Below are 27,946 nucleotides of genomic sequence, written 5' to 3'. Positions count from 1 at the left end.
ACCTATATGAGGTAGTTGGACATCCATTCCAAAACCACGGGTATCAGTATAGGGTTATCTCGCCCCTGATGGCTTTAGTTTGACCAAAAAAACTGAAATAAATTTAGGGCTGGTATATAACAATACAATTTACAACTTTTATAAAAAAAAATACCATATGGTTTCTATTTATTTTGACCTGTCAGGAACATTCATAAGAACATTGGAACCCACTGGGGAACCTTTGTATTAGGCTGCTCCCTGCTGTTCTTACAACACAACTTCAAGAAACCAGGCTGAATAGAACAGAAGGAAGTTAAAGATTTATTCATGTGTGCTCATGCAGGGATCTAAATACACATATACATATTGCATTGATACAAATTTGAGAGAAGGGCGAGTATTATCCCATCTGGAAATGGTTCTTCTCATAGTCAGAGATTGCAGCAAAGGTAAGACTAGCAGGGCGTTCTCCATAGGGAGCTGATAGTGATTTCACATATGCATAGAAAGGCAGAACACGCAACCTGTTCTCTATAGTACATGGATGTGCAATGCCCTGCAGTTACATACATGTATTATTACATATTGCTCTTGTTCACATACATGAGTACAAATGTACAACTGACAACTGAACGTGTTATACAGAATTTGGTATACACAGTGACATTATTGGCGGATAAATCTGGCACTGGATGTGAAGAGCCGTGTGCGTTGTAGGAGCAGGATGTAGTTCATGAATATAGGGATGTATAGGGGTATATGGCTTATGTGTTTTCCATTGCAGCTTTCAGTTCAAAACAGTGAACGTGAAGATAATTATGTATTCTTGTTCACTAATTTTCACAGCTATAGGCCCAATAGCTGCCATTGCTCACACCCTATTCTTTTTATTCCAAGATTACCCAAAAACTTTCATTTTAGTAATAGGCCACGGGAACGTAAAGCACTTCACCAACGCTCCTCTAGAATTTAGCAGCAAGAACTGTCTCCACTCCCTACAGTCACCATTATTATCTTGTTTAGCTTCAGGCAAAACCACAAAGGCAAACAATGAATATTTCAAATGCCTAAAGCTGATCAAAATCTTACTGGTGACTACGAAGAGCTGCAATGGAGGTCCTGCAGAAGGGTCATAGATCAAAAAGAAATGTCTGGTTGTTTTATCCCACCAACCTTCACAGATCTTTACAGGTGCTCAGTTACTTTCAGGAATAAGTTGGCTGTACAAGCATGCAGTTTTGCTATGCAGGGGTTTCCCCAATGTGGTGACTTTAAAGACCTCCTTAGCAGCCTTTAGTGATCTGGAGCGACTTATTGCTAATCATGGACACCTGTACTGACTGTCATCCAAATGACCATCTCAGCGCTGGCAATTTAGCATCTGTACTGAGCTTTACATGTAAAATATATAAGACATTGGCCCTGTTATAAGATGTTTTCAAAGTTGAGTTGGCCTGTATATAGGAAGATGAATAGTATACCTTCTGATGGCTCATATTTTTTAACTTCTCTGGGTTGTAGTTCTCCATTTGCTGCTTGTATACATCACTACTAAGCTATATTGACTACCTGGTCCAATGCTCCATGCTGTGGTTCCTTCTGCAGATCACTAATTCACAAAAAGAGATAAGTGTTTCTCATAGTGTGCATCAGAAACTGCAGCAACTCAGACCCTGCCTAGTTTCCTGCTTGGAAGGCATCCTGGATCATCTAACCCAGGGGTGTCAAACTCAAATACACAGAGGGCCAAAATAAAAACTTAGACAAAGTTGCGGGCCAACCTTGAAGTTTATTAACAAAAATTGAGGAAGTTTTTCCTTCTCATTAGATATAAAACTTTTTCATATGGAAACAAAGAGGTTTTGCTTAACACTCAGTCTGGAACAAGCCTATTTTAGATAAATAGCACCGCTACTACAATTCCTATAAAACAGTCCAATGCAGGGCCACTCATAGGCAAAGAGCCCGCTGGTCTATGGACGCGACTGATGAATTGTAGTAGCGGCGCTATTTCAATGCAGCGGCAAGCCAGCTGCAATTCATATTTAGGGGTCAAAAAAAGGAGCCTTTGGGGGGTTTGGCCAGATTTGGCCCCCGGGGCCAGAGTTTTACACCCCTGATCTAACCCTTTCCTCCCCAGCCTTTTCTTGGTTTAGCCTCTTTATGCATTGGATTTCAGATGATTTTCAAGGGCTCAATTATAATTCACCCTCACTACCTATCCCAGTGACAATACTTTTACCATTGGTGAAGTTTTCCCCTAACTTCCCATTTAGTAAATTTGGTGCAGGAAATGAGGTAAAACTCCAAATCAAAGCCCTAGGTTGATGTATAAATATTAAAGAGGCTCCAAGTCTTCTGCAATCTATCCAAAAACAAAGTTTGAGCTTGACTTACACTTTGTGGACTGATCCTTTAATAAACAATTAATAATAACTGGAACAACAAAATATCAGAGCAAAGCAAGCAACAGACAACTACCAAATGAAAAAGAACACACAACCAAGATTATAACAACTCACTGCTCTTAAATAAATAGAACAATTATTTAAAAAAAAATATATACACAAATGTTTGCAGTATCTACATATCAAGCATGTAAATGTTGCATATTTTTATATTCTGAAAACAAATGACATTTTCCATTTACAACCCCGGCCTATACAGGAAGCCCAGAAACAGCTGATGATCTATTCTTTTATGAAGATCTGCCATCCAAGGTTTACACGCTCAATCTCCTGCTTTTGCCGCTGTTCCCGTCACTGTTATATTTTGGCTGCATTGTACTCAATGGGAAATAGAATCAGAAAACAGAAAGGAATGAGATGAAGTGTGACCACTGGCAGAGGAACTTCATAACGAGGAGACTTGGGTCATAGATCTGAATTATCCAGATGTCGGTCATATTTACTTTACCTATTTAAATACTCCTATGGGCTATTTCCTTTTTGTATTTTAGACATGAGAAGCATGGTTATTATTGAGGGTTGATCCAGAGGAGCTTTTATTTGCTTCCATACTAATGTTAGATTTACACAGATATGTAATAATATGGATACAGAGCTATCAGTAAATATAAATTAGTAATGGAAACATAAAACTTTCTAATTCCATTCTGCTCAATTAAACGTTGCATTGAATTGGCTCAGACTACTGCGTTGCAATAAACCATTCTTTACTGTAATGCTCCAAGCTGGGTCTAACATCTCATCTGAATGGCACAGTGCACCTATGTGTGAACCATCTGTGTTGCATTGTACTGTACAAAGTGTTGGCAGCCCGTTTGTTTTAGGTAGGTAGTGTATTCATTTGAAAATAAATTAGCTGCTTTGTGTCCACAAAGCTGAAGGTTTCTATGCAATATGAACTATTTTTATCTAGGGTGCCAGAATAAAGATTATTTTAGGACATTTGCTTTTGGACATGACCTTTTAGTTTGAATTCTGCTGTTTATCAACACAAAATTATATGAGAAGTCTGAACCAAAACCATTGTGATTTCTTGAAATGGAATTGGTTCACAAAAAAGGATTTCATTAGTCTTTTGGCCCTCCTGGTCTCATATTTACCTTCAGTCCTTATCTAAGCTGCTTACTTTTTACTTAAAAAGTTGTATTATAAATGCCTACCACAGTCCTATTGATTTCCAATCCAACTCAATACCTATGGTGGCCTCAAGCAGTTGCTTGGAGTACAGCTTTCCTATAGGCATAAATGATGCTGAGGTGTGCATGTCCCGTGTAAAGAGGACACTTTTGGAGAAATTTGGAGCGAGGTGTACAGTAAGGATTCCTGGATCAGGGCTGAAATTAACTAGATGACCAGGTGGGCAGCAATCGTAAAAGATGAAGGCAACTAATTAATAAAAACAAAAAAGTAAAATTCAGTGACTCTCTCTGGCTCTGAGATCTACACTTAATTTTGGCAATGTAAAGTATTTTAAGCACTGTTTTTACCCACTTACCATTATCTATATGTCCTCCATACACCTCTATGTAACATCAACAGGATAGAAAATATATACAGTGCCCTATAGCTGACTTCCTATAGCAGGGGTGTTCAAACTTTTTGCAAAGAGAGCCAGATTTGGTGAGGAGAAAATGGGTTAGTGTGGGCATGGTCTGCGCGGGTCCTGCACAGCACATGCCCACCAGGGTGACGTGAAGGATTCCCTGTGCACAGAGTCCAGTGCGAGCTCCGTGCAGAACATGTTCTTGGAATCAGAGTGGGCGTGGTCCATGTGGGTCCCGCACAGCACAGACCAACTATAATGACATAGGGGATTCCCTGGGCACACATGGGGACTCCTGTTCTGCCGATTATGCCCGCGGAGTAGCGGGCGATAATTGCAAGGCGGTTGATCAACTCTAAATAAAAAAAAGCTTTTTTTGTACGCATGTATTTTATACTTTGGTCAACATTGGTGCATATTATTGATTTTTTATGACAGAGGCTGCGGGCCGGTGGAAATCTGAACACAGGCCGCAATTGGCCCCCGGGCGGGACTTTGGACATGCCTGTCCTATAGGAATATTTGGAAATTCGCCTTGTCTAACAGCTTGGCCAGGTCAAACTGTGGCCATATGCTTGTGGATAAATGTCCTTCCAGTTCCCCTAACTTCCTTATCCCACCCAAAATACTGAAGTACAGTTACAAATAGTCACTGCCTCCTTTAAAATGCCCATAGCAGTCGTTATGAAATTCCTCTGTAGCACAACACAGTGAAGTTGGTGATTGGCTCTGTGTGTATAAAAGTTTATTTAGATGAGTGTTCTTGTCAAAGGCAGCCTTTTGCAGTCAAACACAGAGCTGATCAAACGCAGGCATTCAAATGCAAAATGCAGAGTTTGTAAGAAAAGGTGGTGTTTGGCCTGCTCTGCATGCATTTCAAATACACCTCAATAGGACATGTTGTGCCTGAAGAAACACAAAGCATGGCAGGGTAAACACAACTGTCACCTGCATTATTCTATTGAAACGTTTGATATGTGATTTTACCAGTCCACAGAAGCACTATCTCTGTTCCTGGTGGAAAGATATTTTAGTAGAGCTGCTTTATGTAGGTTTTGTATATGTGCTGTATACTGCAAGCAATATCAATTGCCCATATGATGCCTAGAATACAGTTACTGACGGAAAGATTGAAATCCAGAGATATTAAGGCCTGAAGGAGTTAAGCAAGTGACATTTTTTAAGGATAAAAAAAGCATTCCAATAAATACCAATAACAAAGGGTATACAAACTGTAACTGAATTATATTGTTTGTTAAATAACTATGAACTGCTGTATTACCCGCCATGTTTTTTTTCCATAAAATATTACCCTTTGCATATGTTTTTTTTTATAATGATAATGTTGGGCCATGCCTGTGCAATGTGCAAAGACAGCTGGAAAACAGTGATTGCCTTATAACAAGAAAGTGATCTTAATGGCAGGATCACTGGGGTTTTAGATAAATATTGTATATTTAACAAGACATTAACAATAAACTTATATGGGAGTTTAGTGATTGGGATTATATACACTTTAAAGTACAACTATACTCTCATTCCAAAATAATACTGTGCAAAACATATTCTGCATTATACAAATTTACATTTTATTCAGAATACCACATATGAATACCTTGGGAACCTGCCAATTACTCCCCCTTAGTCCGGCAGGGTGACAGGACTGAATGGCTTGCAATTAAAATTGTCACCCTGCTTTGTATGACCACATATAATGATAAGTGGGGTAATCAGTGCTTCACTTGTAATAACCCTTCCTTTCCCTGCCAATCACCACAGAACTGGTATACGATATGTGCCAGTGATGAAGTTTGGTCGGGTACTGGGGTTTTTTTTATAATACCTTTCAGTTTGAATTTTTGTGAACACAGTATTGTTCTACTTTGTATAAAAGTTTTAATTGGACTTTAAAGAACAGATGCACTTTTGGAGAAGTTGTACTATACTTTGTGGATGGCTTTCTATTTGTAATACAAACATGGATCTATTCATAGGACTGAACAGGGATCACCAAACACCCACATGACAGGCTGGAGCCGTGACAATCCCATTAGTGAAGCTGCAGGTAAATATTTGCTCTGTTGAAATTCCAGTAGGGAGAAAGAAAAAGGGAGGATCTGTAAATGGCAACTTCACAAAAGTGAAATTATCCAACAAAAAATATTCACATATCCTTTTGTGACTGGTTCCCTTTAGAGGCAGAACTAGGAACACATTTTGTAACTAGAACCACCCAAGTGACAAACATAAATGGAGAATGTTGAGCATCTGAGTAGGCACATGTTTGTAAACCAGCAGGAACGTTTTAATGGACAGCCAGAAATAACACAAAACACCAATGATGGCTAACTGCATAAATACTGCAAAAGGTAATCAGGACCTTTATCAACACAGATCAGAAAATAAAATCCAGCAGGTAGTTCCTTGCCACTGGTAAAAACATTGTTCCCTGGCTCCAATTCTTGTTGACTTAAGATGTGATGCAGAAAAGGCTCAGATCATAGAAGAAAACAAAGATATATTCACATGCACTGGCAGTGCTATGCTCTTAACATGAAAGAAATAGAGTATTGGTACTCCTAGACCCTAGCATGTAGAAGTATTACATGTTCCCATTATACATGGCTCAGCTCCCGATCATATAGCTGACACAACTGGCCTTATATTACAGTCATCGATAAATCACTCAATTCTCAATCATACCAACAATACTGGATCTGGATATCTACACTCAGGTCCAATTATGAAAGGAAACTCCAGTTCAGAAAAAATGTATAACTACAATACAAACTATCTTCTCATATTAGACAGGATATCCCATTATACTCATCCTTCTGTAAATGGTTCTAGAAGGCTGCATAGAACCGGAAATCAAGTACCACTTGTCACCTCCTAACATTGATCGCAATGGGAATGTCATCTTTGGTGAGATACATGTACATGGTGCTGTACACCTACAGGGACTCTGGGATGCAATGCCCCTTATTACAAAACTGAGCATAATCACACGAATAAAGCAAAGGCAAAACTTCTGGCATAGCGCCGATTTAGAAAGGTGTAATCAAGTGCACTGGCATAACATATCTTATGCTATAGAACAAAAGCAGGTAAGGATGTGAAATAAAGTTTGCTAAAAAATTATTGCAATCTTTATAGCAGACCTAAAGGCGTTTTCCACAAAAACTGGAGTTTCACTTCAGATACGATCATTCTTCTCTGTTAATTCTTTTTTTGCCCAGAGGGTACAAACAGACTAGGTGACCTCAATAGATAGTTGATGCATTAATAAGCACAGCAGTCGATAACCCCGGCACCTCTTCTTACAGCAATAAACCATAATAGGCACTGCTACTTACTGGAAGGTACAGCAGGTCCCACAGTTATCATAGCGTGTGGCTTTGCACCATACACTTCTATAACAAACAATTGCCAGCAGTTTTTGCTGGAACCGATTTACCAAAGTTCTAGCTTACATAATGTAGTGCATGTTTCAGCATTGCCAGTGCCAGGCTCCTCTAGTCCAGGATTCACGCATAAAGTGGGCAGGAACCACCTTCCTGCAAAGGCAGTGAGTGAAAATGTTGACCTGCTTAAAGCTGGAGCGTGAAACAAGGTAGGAGATGAAAGCTGGCACAGGATATAGTCAGTAGTGAGTCCTGAGCGACTTAATGGGTGAGGGAGCCTCTCTGAATGAGAGAGGTGGAAAGGTGTCCATGGGGCAAGCAGCAAGGCATTGGAGAGAAGAGTCATCACACATCTTGAGCACCCAGCCGACCTTGTCTGTCTCCCAACTCCTGCAGAGAGATACAAGTGTCCGACACATGGTATGGATGCCTCCTCTTCTGTGCAGGAACATCTGGGTAACAGCCATCTAAGGACAAAAAGACGGGATATTTATATCATCCATATAAATAATAAATTCATGAGATATAGATGTGTAATGTTTGGAATGTGAATGATGGGGAATACCAGAATCAGCATTAAATACTCTGGGATACTGAACAATAAAATAGGACGATGCAAAATTTACACACAATACTGAGCCTTCTGTATGAAAGTTGGTGAAGAACCAGAGCAGTCAGTAGGAAGCTCCCTTTCATTTTCTAAGCTAGGTCAGAATCATGAAAGGAAGGATCGGTTTAGTTGCTGAAGACATCACAAAAGATCCATCTTTCATAAGGCTCATTCTATTCACTAAAATGGAACGTAATTAACACAGGAATATAGCCTACAAATCCACAATGGTAAAAGCAAAAAAAGACAAAACATTTCTGTGTCTTTTAAAACTGTAGGACTGACATATATAGGCAGATTTCTAAGAAGATTCAATGACAATTACATTTGATGTTGGATTGATCGTACGCCATTTATATCTTGCAATCATTTGATGCCTATTTTATGCATATGCAGGTTGTGTAATTATATAAATACAGCTGTCACCACTGAACAGAACACTAAAATAACAAATTTTAAGAGAATGTCAACCCAAAGTTGGAAAATTAATATTATGTTTAACTATCAGTCATAAGCCTAGATCACAAAATTGTCATTGAATCTTTTTAAAAAAAAAAAATGACCCTTGAATCTCCAGCCATGTACAAAAATATCTCATATACATAGACTGACAATATAATGGTTTATAGCAATGGAAAAAGTGTAGAGTTCAGAGACTCCTTAGTGCTGAGCAGAATGTGAACTCTTATTTAGACCATCAAACCATATCCTACCTAATCTCCAATCGGTATGGACTGGGGATCCGGAACAGCCACTGCGGATGGGCGGAAGAGAAAGAAACAAGAAGACAGTGGTAGAGAAGAGACTGAAGCAGAAGTAAGCAGATAGCAGAATGGACAACAGAGGTGAAGAAAGCACAAATCCAAGCAGGCAAGTGGGACAGCAGACCTAATGTAAACCTGTAGCCAGGGTATGGACATTTAAGCATTTAGGATATAGTAAATACACAACGAACCCCTTTACTACCACTAAAGCTGCAGGAACTGTGGAGAAATGTATCCTTAAAGCTCATAGCAGATGCACTAAAGTCTGTTTATCTCTCAGTATCTCTCCGAAGCTCAGCTCCTCTTAGCAGTCTAATTTCTAATGTTAACACAAAGCCTTGGACAAAATCTCTGCTTCTGAACTTTGAGAATGAACCACTCCACAGCTCTACAGATATTAGTGAAGATTGTAAAGTCCATTCAGTGATTGAAGAATATATAAATGCTTCAATGTTCATAGCTTGGTTCCAGCAGGACTGTACAATCTCCTTTAGATATGCCAACAACTATACAAGGCAATCCTAAAGAAAAATGCCAGCTAAAACCCAATTAGGTAGGTATGTACATTTGTAGATAAATCTAAGGGCGATTGCAGAGTGTTACATGATTAGTCAGCATTAAAAATGTATTCATTTCCTGCTTTGTTCTTTTTAATTAGTTTAGGTATTTATTCTGCTTTATATCCAGGGAAGGGATTATAAGGTAGTTAAAGCAGAAATCTAGATTGATAGTACAATGGTAATTGTTATTAGATATAATGTAGGTCCAAAAGCCACATTACTACTGCCTGGTATAAATATCTTAGAGAAATAGTCAGCTGCAAAGCCATCCAGCAACTACTTGCAGTAGATATTTTTTTGCTAAGATCATAAATGTGCCAGGCCACACACTGAGATAAAAAAAACCTCCTGAAAAGATGACTCTCTGCTAGATAGACGTCTGCAATTTTATTGTGATTTACTTTAGCTAAAATGTTCATCAGGTTCTGACCTCACATCCAACCACATTTTTATGTTTATCTACTTGCAGTTTTATTAGTTTGACCTTTAGCTTGACTTTGCTTTTGCTTTACTGTATTGAGTACTTTCTGTGCTCCCAATGAATGAATTTAATGTCTGGGGAGCAGGGGAAAAGTGAGTTTGTGCTGCTGAGGAAAATGGAAACTTAAGAAAACCTGTGCATTGCTCTATACAGGGTTGCTTTAAAAACCCTTTATCTCAAAGGCACTCGTATATAAAAGTGTATAGCAGAAACTTCCATTGTAAGCCCATAGCAACCTATAAATTGTACTTATAACTGCCAACTGGCATACACCAGGGCAGTTCAGAATCTGATATTGGGCTCAGTTTACTAAGGTATAACACGGTTATTCAGCATTAAAGATTCTTGTTTTCAGCAGCTGTTAAGACAAACAATAATTTTTATACCTTAGCCAAATCAGACAACTAATTTTACAGTGCCTTAAATAGCTTGTCCCGCCAGGTCTTGTCTCATGCAGCAGAAGCTTTTTTAAGGGGTCTTTTGCTTTAAAGCCCCAGTAGCGCAGAAAGCCTGGAGGGTGCTGCAGATTTTTTGTAGGGACATGCCAAGGTACACGTGTGCTGCCATGGGGGCAGATAGGTAGCAGGGTCAGGCCGAGCAGGAAGCAGTGAGCACAGCTGACACATAGTGAACATGAACTTTTACAGCAGGTAAGTGATAAGTGAGAAACAGAGACAGGAAAAGCAAAAATAGAATAAAAATACACCGATGAATTGGGAAAAAGAGAAATAAAAATGACTAGATGACAAAAGAAACCTAAAATGCAAAGAAAGATAAAAAAAGGGAAACAAAAACTTGGACTAGAGTCTGAAGGACCATTCTTTTTACCCTAATAACAATATCGTCCATGTGGCAATGGAAACATGGAAGAAAAATTCAGAATGTTTGGAAATAACACCAAGAAGTGACGACCCTTTAAAAGGCTTTTGCTGACAAGGAGCCTGAGACATTGGGCAGAGGATACACTTTCATCAGTGAAGCTGGACAATCCAGCAAACCTGGAGTGGATTTCTTAAAAGTCATTTGCTATTTGCTAGCAAATGTTTTGAATCCTGGACCAGATCCATTCCAGATTTGCTGCATCACCCAGCTTCAATAATGGAAGTGTATTCTCTCCAGCCTTGGAGAGCTTTAATACATCAGGGCCCATGGGTTAGGAGACACAAAAAACCTATTAAAACAGGCCTATAGAAGCTGCCATTGATAACCTTGAACGTGTACATTTGGCTGCTGCAATTTCCTTTAATGATTGCATTGATGATTGAGTCATTGACCAGAAAAAAGAGTATTAAAGGATTACAGGATCAGGATGACGGTCCTGAAGAATAAACTTGCTAAAAAAGTCAGCAATGGCTGCTAACATATTTAGCTTTAGGCAGGTTCCCTTTAAGTTACCCATACACTAGTTGATTGGATATTGAAGTAATTTTCTGCAAAAATGAATCCTTCCACAATATCAGACTTATATACAGTGTTTGGGTACCAAAAGCAACTGTGCAGTAAGTGGCCTAAAACCAAAGTTACAGCCAGCATGCAAATGTACCCAAAGCCCTTGCAGAACTTACAATAATTATTCAACACACTGGGAATGTGAATGACTCATTCAGGACCATTCTGAGGAAAGGTGAACAATCCATTCACCTTGCATTTACTGAAGTCAACTGTTGCCTGAGGCAGAAATCAAATGTCCTAGGTGCTAGAACAGAAGTTTCTCCCTTGTTCTATGATAAAAATCTGCATCTGGCTGGGGATCGAAAAAAAAAAACGCACAAAGTTAAAAAAAAGTAGTAAAAAGCAGTTATTTCTTGCCCAGCCTGACTGATCAATATTTTGTGCAATAATCAACCATCTACGCTGCAAGAAAAAGCACTAACAATAGGAGTCAAGATTTTCTTTCAAAAGACTTTACGAGTAAATGCTGGGGAAAAGAACTACAGGTGTGTCCAACTGAGGACTGCAGGGTGAAACAAATGCAAAGGGCAGGGTAGATGAAGGTACACTCCGAATATGACCTATGATAAGTAAATACCAAGCAAGGCAGAAGTAAAATACCAATGGCAGCCCCTATATTTATTTTCACAACAATCTTTCCTAAAGAGGAACTAAAGCTGTGGCACTTAACTTTCCGTGTTCCCTCGTAGGGCACCGCCATCTTCCTTCCTTCTAATGCCCAGTGACGAGCTTTGGCCATCTTAATTGTCTGTGCCAGGATGATGTAACTCATGTCATCTTATTGAAGAAGGGACAGTCCATTCACCCCCAGCACATTCAAGGGAAGCCAGTATGCAGAGTTTGCCCAGCAACCAAAGCTGATGCTGCACATGTGCAGTTCAGTTTTTTAAAATATTCCTGGCGAGATCAGGCAGGTAAGTCGTTTTATTGCAGAAAAGATATCGCCGGTGCCTTTCTGTAATAACCAGCTGCTTGAATCTTTATTTTGTAAAGTGGGATTTGAGTTCCACTTTAAGCACCAGATCACTCAGCTCAGTTTGAGCCTCAAAAGTCTCTTGAATGAACTTCAAGGTTCTTAAACTGAGCCAAGTTCTTTATTGTTTAGGAGGGAATTGTTAAAAAAAGAAATACAGGGGCTGCCATTGCTCCTCTCCTGAGCAACATGGCTGTCATTCCCATTCTTTGACTTTAAAGTCACAGTTCAAACATAGCCTTGGGATGGACACGGGAGATGTAGTTTCTCAGTTGCATGCGCAGCTCAGTGTTATGCCGCATGCTGGCGTCCTCTACAGCTGTCAGGACTAAATGAACTCTCACGTGTCTGCATAGGAATTACGTCATCCTGGCCTAGCCAATCAAGATGGCTAAAAACAAACACCAGGGTAAGGAGAAGAAAGAAGATGGAGGTGCCTGTGACTGAACAGAGACAGGTGATCAAGCAGATAAAGCTATTTTATTGCAGAAGGAACATCAACTATCTCTTCTGTAAAAAAAGAACCTGCCTGGTTGCCATGTTTTATTTCTAGAGTTTACTTCAGCTTTAAGTGCATGTTATGACACAGCTGATGTGCAACTATTTCAGAATTTATTGCCGTCTGTATCCCAAATCTCTGCAGATTAAGAGCAATGACTTTAACTGCAGCATGCTTGTCCTGGTCAGCACTTTACAAAGAACGAATGTCTAGAACAATTTGGTTATACCAAAAATGCTTGATACGAAGCATTGCCATGAACTCTCAGACAACTTAAAAAGTAAATATATGAAGAAATGGTAAAAAAAAAAAGTAATGAGAAATGAAAAACAAAATTTCTCGTAGGAACTAGAGAAAAGACATCGGACAGAGTGAAAGGAATATATGTGAATAAGAATAGAAGAGGACAGACAGGGCAGAGTGATACAACTACAGATATTAGAGGGATTATGAGCAGGCACTCTCCCCACTCACTGCTATCGGAGACTGTTTGGGTTTGTTTGGTGTGAGATACCATTATTAGGGTTGGGGTTGAAGAGGTAGAGTTCATGTTCAGGAGGCAGCCACTCACCGGCCAGGCAGCCATCAGAGCCCCGCACATTGTCCAGAGTGTCCAGTGTGACATGAGCTGCATTGTTATTGTCACACTCTCTGCCAGTCCTCTGTCCTGCAACAAAGTTAAGGAAGTTAGAGATGGGCGCGATTTTTTACAGATTGACTGCCCAACATATATTAACCTGGAATTTTTTTGTGCACAGTAAGAAGAGGAAGAGAGTTGTCAACTGCAATAATGGTGCCATGCAGGAATGGTCTGTACATGCAGATTATGAAACACCAGCTGAATATAAGTGGAGTACCGATCTGTAGCGGGCATTTGTAAGAGCCTGAATCTTTATTCACTTGTATTCTCTACTGGTCAGAGCAGAAATGTCAAACTATTGACCTACAAAGCATTACTGGTTAGTAACGCTCTGACCAGAATAAAAGAACTAAAATTCAATTGCAAAGCCTCTGTATTTCGGCAATCCTGACAGCACTTTTGTTACATGATAGTTTTATATACCTACTGTTAGCAGACAGAAGACAACTCTAGGACCTGTGTCAGTGGCTTTGGTCTTGTGTTGATGGCACAGGATTTTTCTGATCACACTGATTTCAATGATAGGAGCATTTGACCTACAGCTGACCTGTTTTAAACAGATTTTATGTTTCCCTACACTCTGTATACAAAACCAGTCTGATGTAAATAAAAGCCCATTGGGTTAGGTCCTTATAATTTGACACTTTTGCAGTAAAAGAAGGATTACAAGCAAACAGTATAAAGTAATCCCTGGGATGCAAGTGTGTATTTCTGTAACAATAAATAAGAGATTCAGATTATCATAAATGCCCATTCAGATTATTATAATATTAGACCCATAGAGGATTAGTGAAACACAACACACATAAATGGTGGCACCATGAAAAGACTAAAGCAGTAGATGGAACATGTTCAACAGGGTAAATACTGAAAGTGTTACCATCGTCCTCTTCGGGAGACGCAAATTCTTCTTCTGTGACATTTCCCTGAAAAAGTACAAAAAGGCGACATGACATCAGTAAGTCCATGATCTTGCGACCCATGTATAAAGCAAAGCTTTGGTCTCAATGCTGCTATATCACTTCTTTAAAATATTAATCTTCTGGATTTAACTGTTACTGTTATCTAATAGTTACAATGAGGTTGATCTTTTAAAATCAATATTGGTTCTGTCCAGCTCAGTCATTAAAACCTCCCAGACTTGAGAAAATAAATAATTGCGGAAAAATGTCCTTCAAATTGTGCCCAGTATACATGTATGTGGAAAACAGCCATGAAAGTACCAGTGGAGAATCATGGACAGCCTAAGTTGTCTTTTCTTTTAGTTTTGTATAGAGTAAATGAGGTTAAAACCTGTTGTAATTCATATGTGATTATCTTTGTTTTACTTATATTTATGTTATGTTGTGATTGATTATGCATATTTAATGATAGTTATATCTTGTTCCCCTGAAAGCTTTGCTTAAGGGGGGTTGTTGGTAGCCCCAAACTGTGTTGGCTACCTTTTAATACTTTTTTCGGCATGAGTGAACATAACAATTAGGACTCAAAAAAGTTTGATGCCAATCTCTGAGGACTTCCTGGGAAACTTGCCAGGAGAACACAATAAAACAACCTGACAACAGTTTATTACCTGCTGTATACACAGTAATAAAAAAATGAATAAATTGGGATTTAGATATACTACTATATTTTTTAGATGCCACCTTTACTGGTGTCTTTATTAGAATCTAAAGTTGCTACTATAGCTCTTTAAGAGTTACTTAAAAATAACTTCATTAGCAAAGGAATATCACATTAGGCAGTTCTACATTTTAGGCAGATGTCAAATTAGGATCAATTGGCCTCACTGATTGGTGTCAAGAATTACTGTATGCTTTGCATAGTAAATACAGTAGGGAGTATTGGCAAGTGTTTAATGTTATGTAGCGAACCTGCAACATATTATTACCTAGTGTTCTCTCTCCCCAGCCCCCTATATTACCTGGCACTTTTTGATAACCACCCGGCTGTTTTTGGGCTATTACTAAAAAGTATGGTAACAATACAGGGGCACTGGACAGTTGGAGCATAACAAAAAGATGATAGAAAATGGAATATACTAAGGGGGTGGGCACTAGGAAGTTAGACAAAGTATAGGGAAGGGGGGTATTTTTTAGGGGCTACTGGATAGCAATGGAACAAACAACTAGGAACACTAAATGTGCCCACATGTTGTCCGCAGAAATGTTTTGCAGCTCGGTGGGGCGAGGCTGTAGGCATGTTGTCAACCTGCTTACAGCCTCTTCACATCCAGCAGCAAAACATTTTTGGGGAGAACACTGTAAACAAAGAGAAGTGTTACCGCACTTGTGTTGCAATAAAATAGCCTATTTATTTTAAATTGTCCGGCAATGCACCACAACAAATCCAAAAATGCACATGACCATTTTTTTGAAACAGCGAGCCATAACACAAAACATGTGCATTGATACCCAAACTGCTACTGTACAATATGGGGTGGGGTGCTTTTCAAAATAATCTTGGTTGCACCACATATGAGGTGGTACACTTTCTATCACAAAGTTCTGAAAGGACTCAATCAGAACTCTGTAATGTTGAATTCTGGCTCGTGTATCCATACCCTCCCCTCTCCTACCCAAGCAGTAATGGGGTATACCTCTGCATCCATTTCATCTGCAGACACAGTCACAAAGTGCCCCTCTGGTGATAGCTGTAAGAAAGCCATATAGATTGTTAGTATCTATTAGGCTATGAATGAATGGTGCTGAAAACAATGCATGACTTACCTCTCCCTCTTCTGATGGGGACCCACTGGGTGCCACTGGAGGTGATGGTGTGATCCCCTCTTCCTCCTCCTCCATCACGCCAGCTGTGTAGGAGCCAGACATGGAGGACACTGTGTCTGTGCTGAGCTGGGACTGCTGGCTGTGGGACGAGGCCATGGACATTACGGACTGTGCCAGGCTACTGCTCAAAGGGTCTGCGCAAGAGATGAGGGTGGAATGGAGCAATGAAGGAAGTAGTGATAACAAATGATAAGACAAAAGGGGAAAACAAGATAAACAGGTGAAAAAGATGAGAAGTGAGGATTACAGTACAGGGTACAGAGAAGTGCGAGACACAAACCAAAGAGTGATAACCAGAGGAAGAGGAATAAAGCAGTAGGTGCCAGGGGTGAAAGATGGGCAGAAAAGGGACGGGTGAGGAGTACAGTTAAATGGTTACAGAAGCATCAAGCAACAGAATTCTCAAAGCTGGTGTAAGAAATGTTTCAGTCAAAGCAACAGACAACGCACAGAGAGCTCTAACAACCCACTCAAAAACAATCAAAATCAAAAATTTATCTGATCTGTCAGTAATGCGTAATGGAGTAAGTCCAAACTTGTAGAGTAGGAGCGGATTAGGTGTAACACACATTAGGTGTTTTCCAAAAACAACTGCATTTACAAATTAGCTGGTGAATTGTATGGAAGTCATCTTCAGAAGCTTCTTCTCCTAACGTTTAACCTAGTTATCTGCCAGGGACTTACTGTGAACTCACGAAACCCCATATTCGTTTTATGTAAATTATTAGCATAACATACGGTAAGTTTAGATTGGGTTGTTGATGGGGGGGGGGGGGGGGTTTAGGGTCATTTTAGCCTGATCCAGCCCCCTTCTTTACATTTGTGCATGACAATGAAATGTGACCTATTTCAGGCTACAACCAGCTAGCAGTAGATCACCATAGGAGTAATTTACTGCTGAATTAGAAAACTCTTGCAGCTCTGTCTAGCCCTGTACTGACAGGAAGTGCAGAAACATTACTTGTGGTGTCAGTTCACTTCCAATGTTTTTGATCTTACAGTGCCAAGGACCCACCAGAGTCACAAAGTTTAGAACAGCATACTATAATAAAATGGCGCTGAGACAAACAGATGTTCTGCCCCAGTGCTGTTTAAAAATGGAGATCAGTTGGTAATTACCATTGAAAGTGTTTTGTTATATCAAATAATAAGTGATGCTGATTCAAAGAAATGTCGAGATTTAAAGCTGAAACTGCTTCTTCTGCACTGAAATCTCAAGGGATTGTTCCAGTCCTGCTCACTGTGTCAACTGTCTATAACAGAAGGTTGGGAGTGGAGTGTATTCCTATCAGAATTAACTGGTATTGTTCTGTACTCGCAGGGCTTTTAAATGGACAAAACACTGGAAAATGTGCATCTAAATCAAATATGTTTATCACCAACCAAAAGCTGAATTAATCAGTTCCTTGCCGAAATAACAATTAAAGTGGATCTACATTGAGAGAGAATATGTGAGCTGCCATTTCTTCCCTGGTTATAAAATATACAGCTTCCCTAGTTGGTGTTATGTGCTTCTGTTCTCAATATTTCCTGAATCACTGACCCAGAATGAGTATGTAGCTTAGTTGTTCAGCTAATTGTCACAAAGATATCTGCATGTCTGTGTTATGTGTGTGAGCGACAATATTGACACCAAAAGATCGGCTTTACATCCAGGCAGAACAAACTCAGTAATGGTAGCTTTCATATTCCCAAAACATGCAGTTAGGTTCATTGGCTTCATCTCAAAATTGACCTCAGACTGTACTAAAGACAAATGACTGAGGTAGGGAAATTAGATTATAAGCCCCTTTGAGGGACAGCTAGTGACATGACTATGGACTTTGTACAGCCCTGCATATTATGTTGGTGCTATATAAATATTGTATAATAATAATAATGTAGATGTGCTTTAAAACAGCAGAGATGTACTTTATTTCACTACTTTTAAATGACGTATCCTGACAACAGGGGGAACTCTCTGACATTCAGAAAGTCACAGGGAAAAAAAAGATTTGTCAATGAAATATAATAGTATTGTTTGCATAATGCAGTGTCCATGTGTTTTGCTAATCATTTCACCTGTTGGACAACATCAGAACTTTTGAAAGTCCTGTATGTTCCCATGTAAACATTTTATAGTCAAGTAGCATATTTGTGCTAAATATAAATGTGTTTTAGGGTGTAGAGCTAGATTTTTAAGGTTTAATGTACACATGGATCTACAAAAAAAGTGTATAGCCATGGAAATATATGATAATGTGTGCAAAGTATATCTGCTGTACCCAGGCTACTACTGACAGCCATGATCACATGGATTTCCATCTACTGATTGCTGTCTGATAGTGATCACATGATGATGTGTGCACAATATAAAAGCTGATGGTATGTATGAAAAGTCCTTTTTGTTCCGTAGATAAAAGCTGCATTTTATACACTTCCAACTATAAACATCACAGTGGTGCAAAACTTTACACATGGTGACAAGAAAGGGGCAGATTAAAGGTGCAGCTCCTTGCCAAAAATAACTAAGTAAATGTAAAAAATGCCATCTGATATTTCTGAAGGCAGTTGGTAATTACCACTGGGGGGATCGATATGTAAACCTAACACTTACACCTAAAAATTGGGCATTTTAACAAAAGGGAACTTTGGTAGCATGGCCATATCCATTGGGGCATATGTGCTTTATAGGCCTGTAACAGCATTAGCTTCTATGAATATGTGAAGTCTTTTGTACTGTCATATTTAAACAATTAATACAGAGTCCCTAACCTTCAGGAGAAGTGATGGTAGAAGAAAGAGGTGTTCCTGTACAGGAAGACTGGTCAATGGCTCCTGAGGATGACAGAGTTAGATTCTCACTCTCTGGGGTAGCTCCACACTCCTAGGGCAAAACACAAATAAAAAATGTGAATACTTTATTTTCTAATATTTTTAGCACCAGCAGGTTTGAAGTCATTTAGCAATCTCTTTACATTCAAAAGTCAGTGGAGGCAAAATACAGATCTTAACTTAATTCTACAATACATCTATCAATAATTCTTTCCTAAAAAGTGAATAAATAAGTCTTGGCACATTTGGATCTCCATTGGGCCTGATTTTTCTGGATGACCTTGTTCCTGCCACTGAAATTTGCCAGCCAGGATCTATTTTCTAACTAGACTTATCTTGGGCTCTACCTTTACCATCCAACCTGGCACCTTTAGAACAGACAAGTATGCAAACAGAGGCATGGAATAACCATTATGGATCACCTATACATCTGAGATAGATCATCTGATGATCATTTTAAAAAATATATGATTAGCAATCACTGTAGACTATTCCATGAGTGACTGCCTATATACTGTTTCAGGCCAATATGGCTGGAAGAATAAACTATATTTATGAGGTTTGTGAAAACTGTTTACTGACCTCAGCTAGTTGAGGCGTCTTTTTCCTTGGACTTCGAATCTCAGCTTCACTAAATGATTTCTCCATTTCATCTTCTTGTAACACAGAAGAGTTCTGGGAAAGTGACCTGAAAAGGAAAGACAATACTTAAATTGCAAACGGACTGTGAAATCTGAAACACAGCATGACATTTAAAAAAAAAACAAGCCTGAACAATTTTATTAGGATCCTTCTGCAATTATTTTACCTGGAAATACTTTTTTTCAGCTTTAAAGCTTGGCTGCTACATAGGTGCTGCAGAGGTGAGTGCATTCGTAGGTGAGGGAGTTGAATATCGCTGCCATATGATGGAAGCACACCAGGTCGCCGTGAATCCCCCAGAGCCCTCAAAGGTGGGGCAGATGGTGATGGTGTTAGGGGTCCATTCAGAGCTTCCAAGAGAGAAACTACCTCATACCCAGGAGGAACATGTTCAGCTGACTGATACGGGGAAGCAATTTAGGAGAGATAAAAGATTATGTAATGAGGAGTTAGAGGAAAGATGTGATAGAATAATGACAATCACAAGAAATGTAGTACAAAAATGCAGTCAGGGTAAATCTCCCGTAATAAATAATAAAAAAAAAAGAGCATATAAATCTTTCATAAATATGCCTCAGAAATTTTAATGGTAACCCATGCTTTGATTCGCCATTTCCCAGCAACACATACTCATGTTTCCTTTGCACTTCCACCATTCTGTACCAGAAATGTGGAAAGAAAGCATTGGTCTGCTCCAAATTGAGAATATCTGCATGTTCATGTAATGGCACTGGGCCAATCTCCCAACATCGTCACATGCCTGTGCTTCACATGCTCCTTTATAGCTGAAAGTACCATTAGATGAGCAAAAGGAGAGTGAAGGAAAGTTATGTGCTGCCCAGAAGGGGAACATTAAAACTTTGTGTGCATCAAATGCTTTTGTAAACCCAGATAGTATTTTTAATGTAACAGTGACCTGATGACGGTGCAGTACCCAGCCTATGTATGGGACTACATTCACTACAGGCAGCCAGCAGAAAAATGCAAGAGGGGGGGGGGGATACAAGTCCGGTCACTCTGTACAAGTTAGAAAGTGAGCAGGACTTGTTTTATGCTCAGTTACTGCACAGATCTAGAAAGAAATGCACAAATACACCAAGAAAAAATAAGAATACCACTGTTTTTTGGATTTAGCAGATTTTTCTTTACCCATATACATTCCAAAAGGAGAGCTAATTTAGACTGGCAGTGAAGCCGTGGTGCTTTTACCGCTTCTTCGTGCCAGGAAACGCTGCTGCTTAGGGAGATACTGCATCTAGGTCTCCTGCCGCAGCCCCCATAGGGAATGAATAAGTGCAATTAGCGGTACTAGTAACGCTCACTGCTGTCAGCTGTCACATGTGCAGACACTGATTCATTTTGAACCATAGCTGCCTGATGAGTGCTGGAGCGGCTGGCAGGTAACAATACAACATATGGGTGGTGAATGAGAACTGGCACTTACAGAACCCTTTCACATAATAATGGGATATGATAAGATGTTCCAGTGTATTTTAATTTAACCACCAAAATGCTTTTCAGTACCTCACACAAAGGCTGTAAATAATACTCACCGTGTGCTCGTCAGAATCTGAGGTTGGGGCTGCGATTATAGGGCTGAATCCAGCTGGTGAGTGAGGACCTGGAAGCTTTCTCATTGCTCGAATCTGAAGAAGGGCACGAAAAGCTGCAGGACAGAATAAGTAGAATAGCATGAGATAAACAAAGAAAATATGTCAGAGGAATATCTGTATGTAGGTCTCAGATCATCTAAATAAGAATACAGAAATCCGCCAGTTCTCATTCCATCTAGTCAGAATAACAACGGGCAAATGCCTGGGCAAAATTAAAAAAACTAGGGAGTACATCTTTGTAATAGATGCACATTTCTTCCATTACCCTGCAAGTACAGAAAAAAAAACTTGTTGGTCTGAAAAAAATGCATTTAACTTTAATGTCCTGTTGGGGGGCTGTCAATACGCATCATTTCTGTTTGCAAGGTTTTGATAAAAATGGACAGAAACCCGATTTTACAGTCTTTGATGTGATCTTTATGGATCTTTGAATGAATTACTGCACACTGCAGGCAGCTAGAAAAATCAGGGCTTTTACTGCTTGTTTGGAATATATAAGTATTTTACAGTCCACGTTCAGGCATAGGTGCACCTTGAAATATACTGGCTGCATTCATTTTTTTCAAGTAAATGCAGAAAATAGCTGTTAATCCTGCCATACATTTTGAGTCTTTGAAACCTCTTGTGAACTAAAACTTGACACAAGGCTATCAGGTTTCCAGATAAAACATGGTAAGTGAGCATATGAAAGGAAGTTTATTAGTGACAGGATTACTGTACATACTTTAGTATACCCTGAGACTTTTTGACCTGAGAATGCCATTTAAAAAAGAATCTTGGTTTATATTTGGGCCACTAGATGGTGCTGAGTCCTCATGTGTAGTGTATAATAAACTGTTGTCACCTTGGACAGCAGTTGTAACACTTTACGATGGCACGGCGCCATCTACTGGTGACTAACAACAATGCAAAAAGTTCAAGTGACCTATCAAAACCAACTCAAAAGTGCAAAAAAAATTAATTCTGTAAAAAGTGGAAAAAATGAGCTCATGTGATTTTAATTTTTTAATCCACAGTTTAAATAAATATTTTAAAAATAACACACCATGACTGTATTCAATTACATTAATTTTATCTGTTGATAACTGTTTTAAAAGATAGCACTTATGTCAAAACTCTGTGCCCTGGGTTTTAACTCAAGTCAATGTTGTTTTTCTGTCTTTTTCTTCAGGTAAAAGTAGGTACCTCTGTTAGATTTCCAGTGTATATGGTATGGTAGGTCAAAATTAAAAATTATATAAAACCACCACATATGGACTGGTAAGCTGCAATAAATAACATGTTTGTTTTTGGGTCTAGAAACATTTTAAGTTTACATGAAAAAATTGAGCATTGTGGTGGATTTTATGCCCTAGTCTGCTGGCTTCTAGTAATACCAGCACTTGGCTTCCATCTCCTATACCACTAGGTCTGCGTTTACTTCTTCAGTCATAGTTGATGCAACTCTTGTACAAAGCTGGGTCACACTGCCGTGGCATTTCATTCTCACCTTCTTACAGGGTCAGGAAATGTACACTGCAATGTGCATACCCTGCAGGCAATAATAATTTATATATAAAGTATATTATATTATAATATTCACAAAGTCTCTTTTACCAAAAAGATGATCCTCTAATTTTTCATGGTTTAGTTCCACTTTATATTATTATTATTATTATTATTATTATTATTATTAACAATAATAAACAGGATTTATATAGAGCCAAAATATTACGCAGCGCTGTACATTAAAATTGTACAGAAAGATGCCAGAATCCCAAATGTACTCAAGAAAGCCATCTTCAATCTATGTAATAAAAAGTGGGGGCCCATATAAACCAAAATAGATATACAATTTGCACACAGTAGGGGAAACTGTTTCATGCTTTTTATAGAGTAGAGGAAATAAAAAGTTACAGTAATGTCTAATAAGAATTGTAAAGTAAAAGCCCTTACAATACAGTTAAAGCAGATCTAGCACTCACGCAGTCGGCAGATTGGGCAGTTGCTGGCCTGGTAACGTAAAGTATCTGCACATGTATTGCACAGGCAGAGGTGTCTACATGGAAGAATAAGGGTGTCTCGAACATCGGAAAGGCAAACCACACACTCAGCACTGTTGTCGCTGACTTCATCTTCTTGCACCTGGTATAGAAAAAAATATATATATATAATCTCTGCACATTTCCAAGATCTTTGCCCCAGATGTAGCCTGATAAATATCACATGTATGTGAATATAGGAGCTTCCCTTGCAGGGAATAGCAACCAGTTTGTTTGATGTCACCTCACCAGGATATATTCTCACCTTTCTAATACTACCTACCAGCTGCTAAGTGCAACCTTTATATCCAGTACTTCCAGGTATAAAGGAGCATGTAACTAGTGCTGTGACATGTGAACTCCAAAGTTATGTTTAAGCTAAAACTTAGGGAACTCAGCTTACACAAGGTGGCTTCCCCTCCTTTCATTGATCAGGTAGGTATACATTGCTGGGGGATTTAAGTTAAAATGTTGCTTTGCCCTGTTATGTATGTATGAAATGCAAAAATCATACAGAAAGCATGCATGCAGATACCTTGGAGTCATGTGAATTGTATTTGTTTTCAATGCCGTAGATTTCTTGCAAGAGATAACTAACTCCATCCACCTAAAAAAGAAGACAAAACTAAGAATCTGCTAAAGAAGACACACTTTGTATTATCCCTCGAATTTATTCTTGTCTCACCACTTGTTTCTGCTTCAGAGGCTTTAAACAGTAGCTGCCATCTGCATGCTGCAAGAGGAAAGTGACATCAGTGAGGACAGAAGGAAATCTGCAGTACTCCGCTTTCATTACTAGACAGGCACAATAAGGTCCTACCCACTAAAAAGTTTTTTTTACTTGCCAGAAACTTAGGGAACACTCTGGATGCATTCTGTGTGATTGGCTATGGTTAACATATTTATACTCTGGAATGTTGATGTACCTTTTCTCTACATGTACTCTAATTTATCTCCAGTAACATTCTGTTTTCCATTCTTGTAAAAAGTCAGTAATCCTTTAGAACAGGCTTGTTCAAAATATACCATGTTCCACATATACCAGGTTTGTTCAAAATATATTGAGAAATATGAGAGCTGCCATTTTTAGCCTTCTATCAAAAGTGCTTTTGCTTTAGCTATGTACAGGGAAGGCACAAGCATGCAGCAAATGTGTCAGCGTTAGATAAAGAATCTTGGTTTATACTTGGCCACTAGATGGTGCTGTGTCCTCATGTAAAATCTAGGGCAAACTCTAAGGCTACGTATACACTTCAGATGATTCTCGCCCAATAATCGCTTCAGGGCTAGTATCTGACAAGAATCTGCAGTGTGTACCGCACTCACCCGACATCATTCATAAATCCGTTCTGATGGATACACGAATGACGAATGATCATAATACAAGTGAAGGGGAGAGAGTGCAGCGTGTTGCCGCTCCGTCATTCTCACCCCTCCCTTCTCCATAGAGCAAAAGGACACTATATGTACAGTGCTCGTTCAGTCTTTTGTTTGAATTACTGAACGTGTGTACATAGCTAGAGTACAAAATAAATTTTGTAACGATTTACATGAGGACACAGTGCCATCTACCAGTGGCAAACAATAATGCACAAGACATCAATTAGGAGAAAGAGACCCATCAGAACCTATTTAAAAGTATTTAATACTTTGCCTTGTAAAAAGGGGGGAAATAAACAGACCAAGCTAAATAATTGCTTTTAAAATAACACACAGTGGGGGGATTTATTTCCATTTTTATGGGCATTTTTTGCAATTACAGTTTTTAAAATTTTAGCAATGACGCCCATATTTTGAGCCTGGGGTTTTTACTTAAGTCAATGTAGTTTTCCTGTTTGTTTTTTTCAGGTGAAAGTAGGTACCTTGGTTTATATTTGAGTATATATGGTACTGAAGGCATCATTACGACAGAAAGGCAACTAGCCTTTTCAGGAGAGGTCAGCAATGGCAGCCTCCATATCTTTTTAGATCAGTAACAGTGTCTTATCAGCCCAACTCCTTTACACTCAGAATTTTGCACCCTTTTGCTGTTTTTTTTTTTGTTGCAGAACGAATGCCTGATGCGCCTGGGTACGCAGGAGCCTTTCAAGATGTATATGAAGTGCTCAGGCCTTAGGGGCCAAATGCTTACATAGGTTGAAGCATGCAGAACAACAGAGCAGCAGGATATGCGAGTATAAGGAGGGTCAAAGGGGTGAGATAGGAATAGTCTATGTCACTTTGTTTAAAGTGGAAAAAAGTCACAGTTTTGTTAAGCATATCGGTACTAAAAAAACAGAACTGTATTATATTGCAGCTTACCAGTCCTTAAATTAGGTGGCTGCATTAGATTTCATCGTTCAGGCTCCTTTTTTTTACTTTATTTTTACCTGGTATTTCTGCAAATAAATTTCCTAGGTGGCTTTTCTCACTTCACTGAACTATAAATCCATGGACTGGGTGGTGGTTGTCACCCAGACTGGACTTGGATTTATTGTTATAGAGGGTAGATAAAATATTTCTAAAAATAAGTGACAGTAAGACACAGGCAGGGTCAGCACGTGTTTTACCTTGCTGAAATGTTCTTAGTCTAAAATAGCAAATAAATGTAGCCACCATATCTAAAGACTTGTACGGTGCAATGAAACCCCTTCAGGTCACTGGAAATGAAAAAAAATATTGATTCTGCAAGATGCTCAGTAAGAACGATTTCCTTCAAGGCAAGGTGTCAGCAGAGTTACTCCTATAAACAGCCAGTGTTAGGACTGGCTTACTCCGACTTCAATGCCTCATGTTTTGCTGGTTTAAAATGCAGGAATATATGGATATAGAAAAATCCATTGTTTCTCCTGGATGCCATTTCAACTAATCTGTTGTATTCAGAAAAGCCCTGCATGCTGAAATGTTTAAAGCTTTGTTACTTTCCCACACAAATCAATTGAATACGGCCCTTCAATAATCACAGCAATGTGCCTAAAAAAGCAAGACAAGGGTCTTACATTACAGAACCCTAGCAATTGTATAAGTGCATGTATTCAGAATGAGCCCCTAAAATCTGACTCTTCATTTAGCTGCCATGTTTCCCCAACAGCTTCATTACTTTCTGACCAGTAACAAGTTTGCAGATCGGGAGCTTTACACTCATTCTTTACAAGTTAGCAAATGAATACTTATTCTGGGTCAATGCCTCAGAAAGTATGGATGACGCTGAGTCGGCAAGCGTTTTTAGAAAATGTTGGCCAAGACAATCCCCATATTTATCTCAGTAAAGAGGAACCTCAAGATAGGAATATGGTACAGGCACTGCCAATCTAATTCCTATCAAGGGAAGCTCTGACCTTGTCATTATTATCTTTGTTTTGTTAACTAGTAAGTCATAGTGATTATAGTATAAGTGCCAGGAATTATTGGAGAATCCCATGCTGCTGTTACCATGTTTTGAATGGTTACCAACTTTTATTTTTTGATGGCATTATCACTTCTTCAGTCAGTGGCCCTGATTTTGTAAAGCTTTCCAAGGCTGGAGAGCATACCGTTTCATCAGTAAAGCTGGGTGATCCAGCAAAATGGATTTTTTAAAAGTTATTTGCTGGCGAATGTTTTGAATCATGGACCAGATCCATTCCAGGTTTGCTGGATCAACCAGCTTTACTGATGAAAATGTATCCTCTCCAGCATCAGAGAGCTTTAACAAATCAGGCCCAATGTGTAGAACTAAAACCAGGGCATACGAATCTGTCAATATCAAGATTCCACTACTGTGGAAGATTTGGTCATTTTTGGGTCTCTAGTACCTGATTAAAAGAATGAAGATATCAGGACATGTTACACTACAAAATGTAACTCTAGACAGGGAATGGAAAGGGTATGTAAAGCCATTTTCACAACATTTTATTTATGTTTTGGATGTAATGTACCTCTGGGAAGCAGAGCTTTGTCATGGAGCTCAGTAAAAGTCACAAGACAGGTCCTCCACCATCACAGATCACAGAGCTCTTTCTATCGCAGTAAGCACTGATAACTCTGCAGAGCTTTGTTGGCTTAACATTTTATAATTTTATTTGGCAGTAAAATGCCTGGTTCATGTAGAAAGTTCTCAAGGTACCTGTAGTGCAAAAGAACTAATATTTTTGGATTCTGCACAATGTTATGGGGCACAGCGGCTAGCACTGCCAATAAAGACTGAATTACTGACACTTAATCCACAAAAAAAAAAAAAACAACACTCACCCTTTCAAATGTTGCCATCAGCACATGAGAGTGACCAATATGTTCTGAAAAGAGAAAGAAACTATTCAGATTGTAAATTTTTGTATCACAAGGAATACAGATTTTTTTCCCCAGAGATCAAGGAACTGGAACAAGCTCTAAATTAATTCACCAAATTTATTTTCTTTTCTTTCTAGATTTAATGGGCCTGATTTATTAAAGCTCTCCAAGGCTGGAGAGAATACACTTTCATCAGTTGGGTGTTCCAGCAAACCTGGAATGCATCTGGTCCAGGATTGAAAACATTTGCTAAGAAATTGAAGAAATCCATTCCAGGTTTGCTGGATAACCCAGCTTAAATGAAGAAAGTGCATCCTCTCCAGCCTTAGAGAGCTTTAATAAATCAGGCCCAATATCTAGATTTTATTTCCAATCCTCCATTTCTTGTTATCTATTTACATACACATGGATCTTTTACTCATTCTTACTTTAATACGAATTAA

At 39.0% G+C, this 27,946-nt stretch overlaps 1 protein-coding gene across 4 annotated transcripts in view; it reads right to left on the bottom strand.

The window, feature by feature from the left end:
• Positions 1-282: 282 nt before the first annotated feature.
• Positions 283-27,946, bottom strand: part of RNF157 (ring finger protein 157) — a 54,757-nt gene continuing 27,093 nt past the window's right edge. For 2 of the 4 annotated variants that reach the window (XM_072403839.1, XM_072403843.1), the window contains 13 exons: positions 27,465-27,508; positions 23,941-23,988; positions 23,791-23,862; positions 23,199-23,358; positions 21,175-21,287; positions 19,788-20,020; positions 19,562-19,667; positions 18,920-19,031; positions 16,106-16,299; positions 15,976-16,029; positions 14,257-14,302; positions 13,308-13,403; positions 283-7,864 (listed from right to left, as the gene is read on the bottom strand). In XM_072403839.1, coding sequence (XP_072259940.1) covers positions 7,743-7,864; positions 13,308-13,403; positions 14,257-14,302; positions 15,976-16,029; positions 16,106-16,299; positions 18,920-19,031; positions 19,562-19,667; positions 19,788-20,020; positions 21,175-21,287; positions 23,199-23,358; positions 23,791-23,862; positions 23,941-23,988; positions 27,465-27,508 — 1,400 coding nt within the window. In that variant the 3' untranslated portion in view covers positions 283-7,742. Of the gene's footprint in view, positions 7,865-8,720; positions 8,762-13,307; positions 13,404-14,256; positions 14,303-15,975; positions 16,030-16,105; positions 16,300-18,919; positions 19,032-19,561; positions 19,668-19,787; positions 20,021-21,174; positions 21,288-23,198; positions 23,359-23,790; positions 23,863-23,940; positions 23,989-27,464; positions 27,509-27,946 lie in introns of all 4 variants that reach the window. The other 2 variants (XM_072403841.1, XM_072403840.1) reach the window with 2 other exon arrangements.

Source organism: Pyxicephalus adspersus, chromosome 3 (assembly GCF_032062135.1).
Source record: "Pyxicephalus adspersus chromosome 3, UCB_Pads_2.0, whole genome shotgun sequence".
Classification (NCBI taxonomy): Eukaryota; Metazoa; Chordata; class Amphibia; order Anura; family Pyxicephalidae; genus Pyxicephalus; species Pyxicephalus adspersus.
This window is presented reverse-complemented; position numbering and strand designations above follow the sequence as displayed.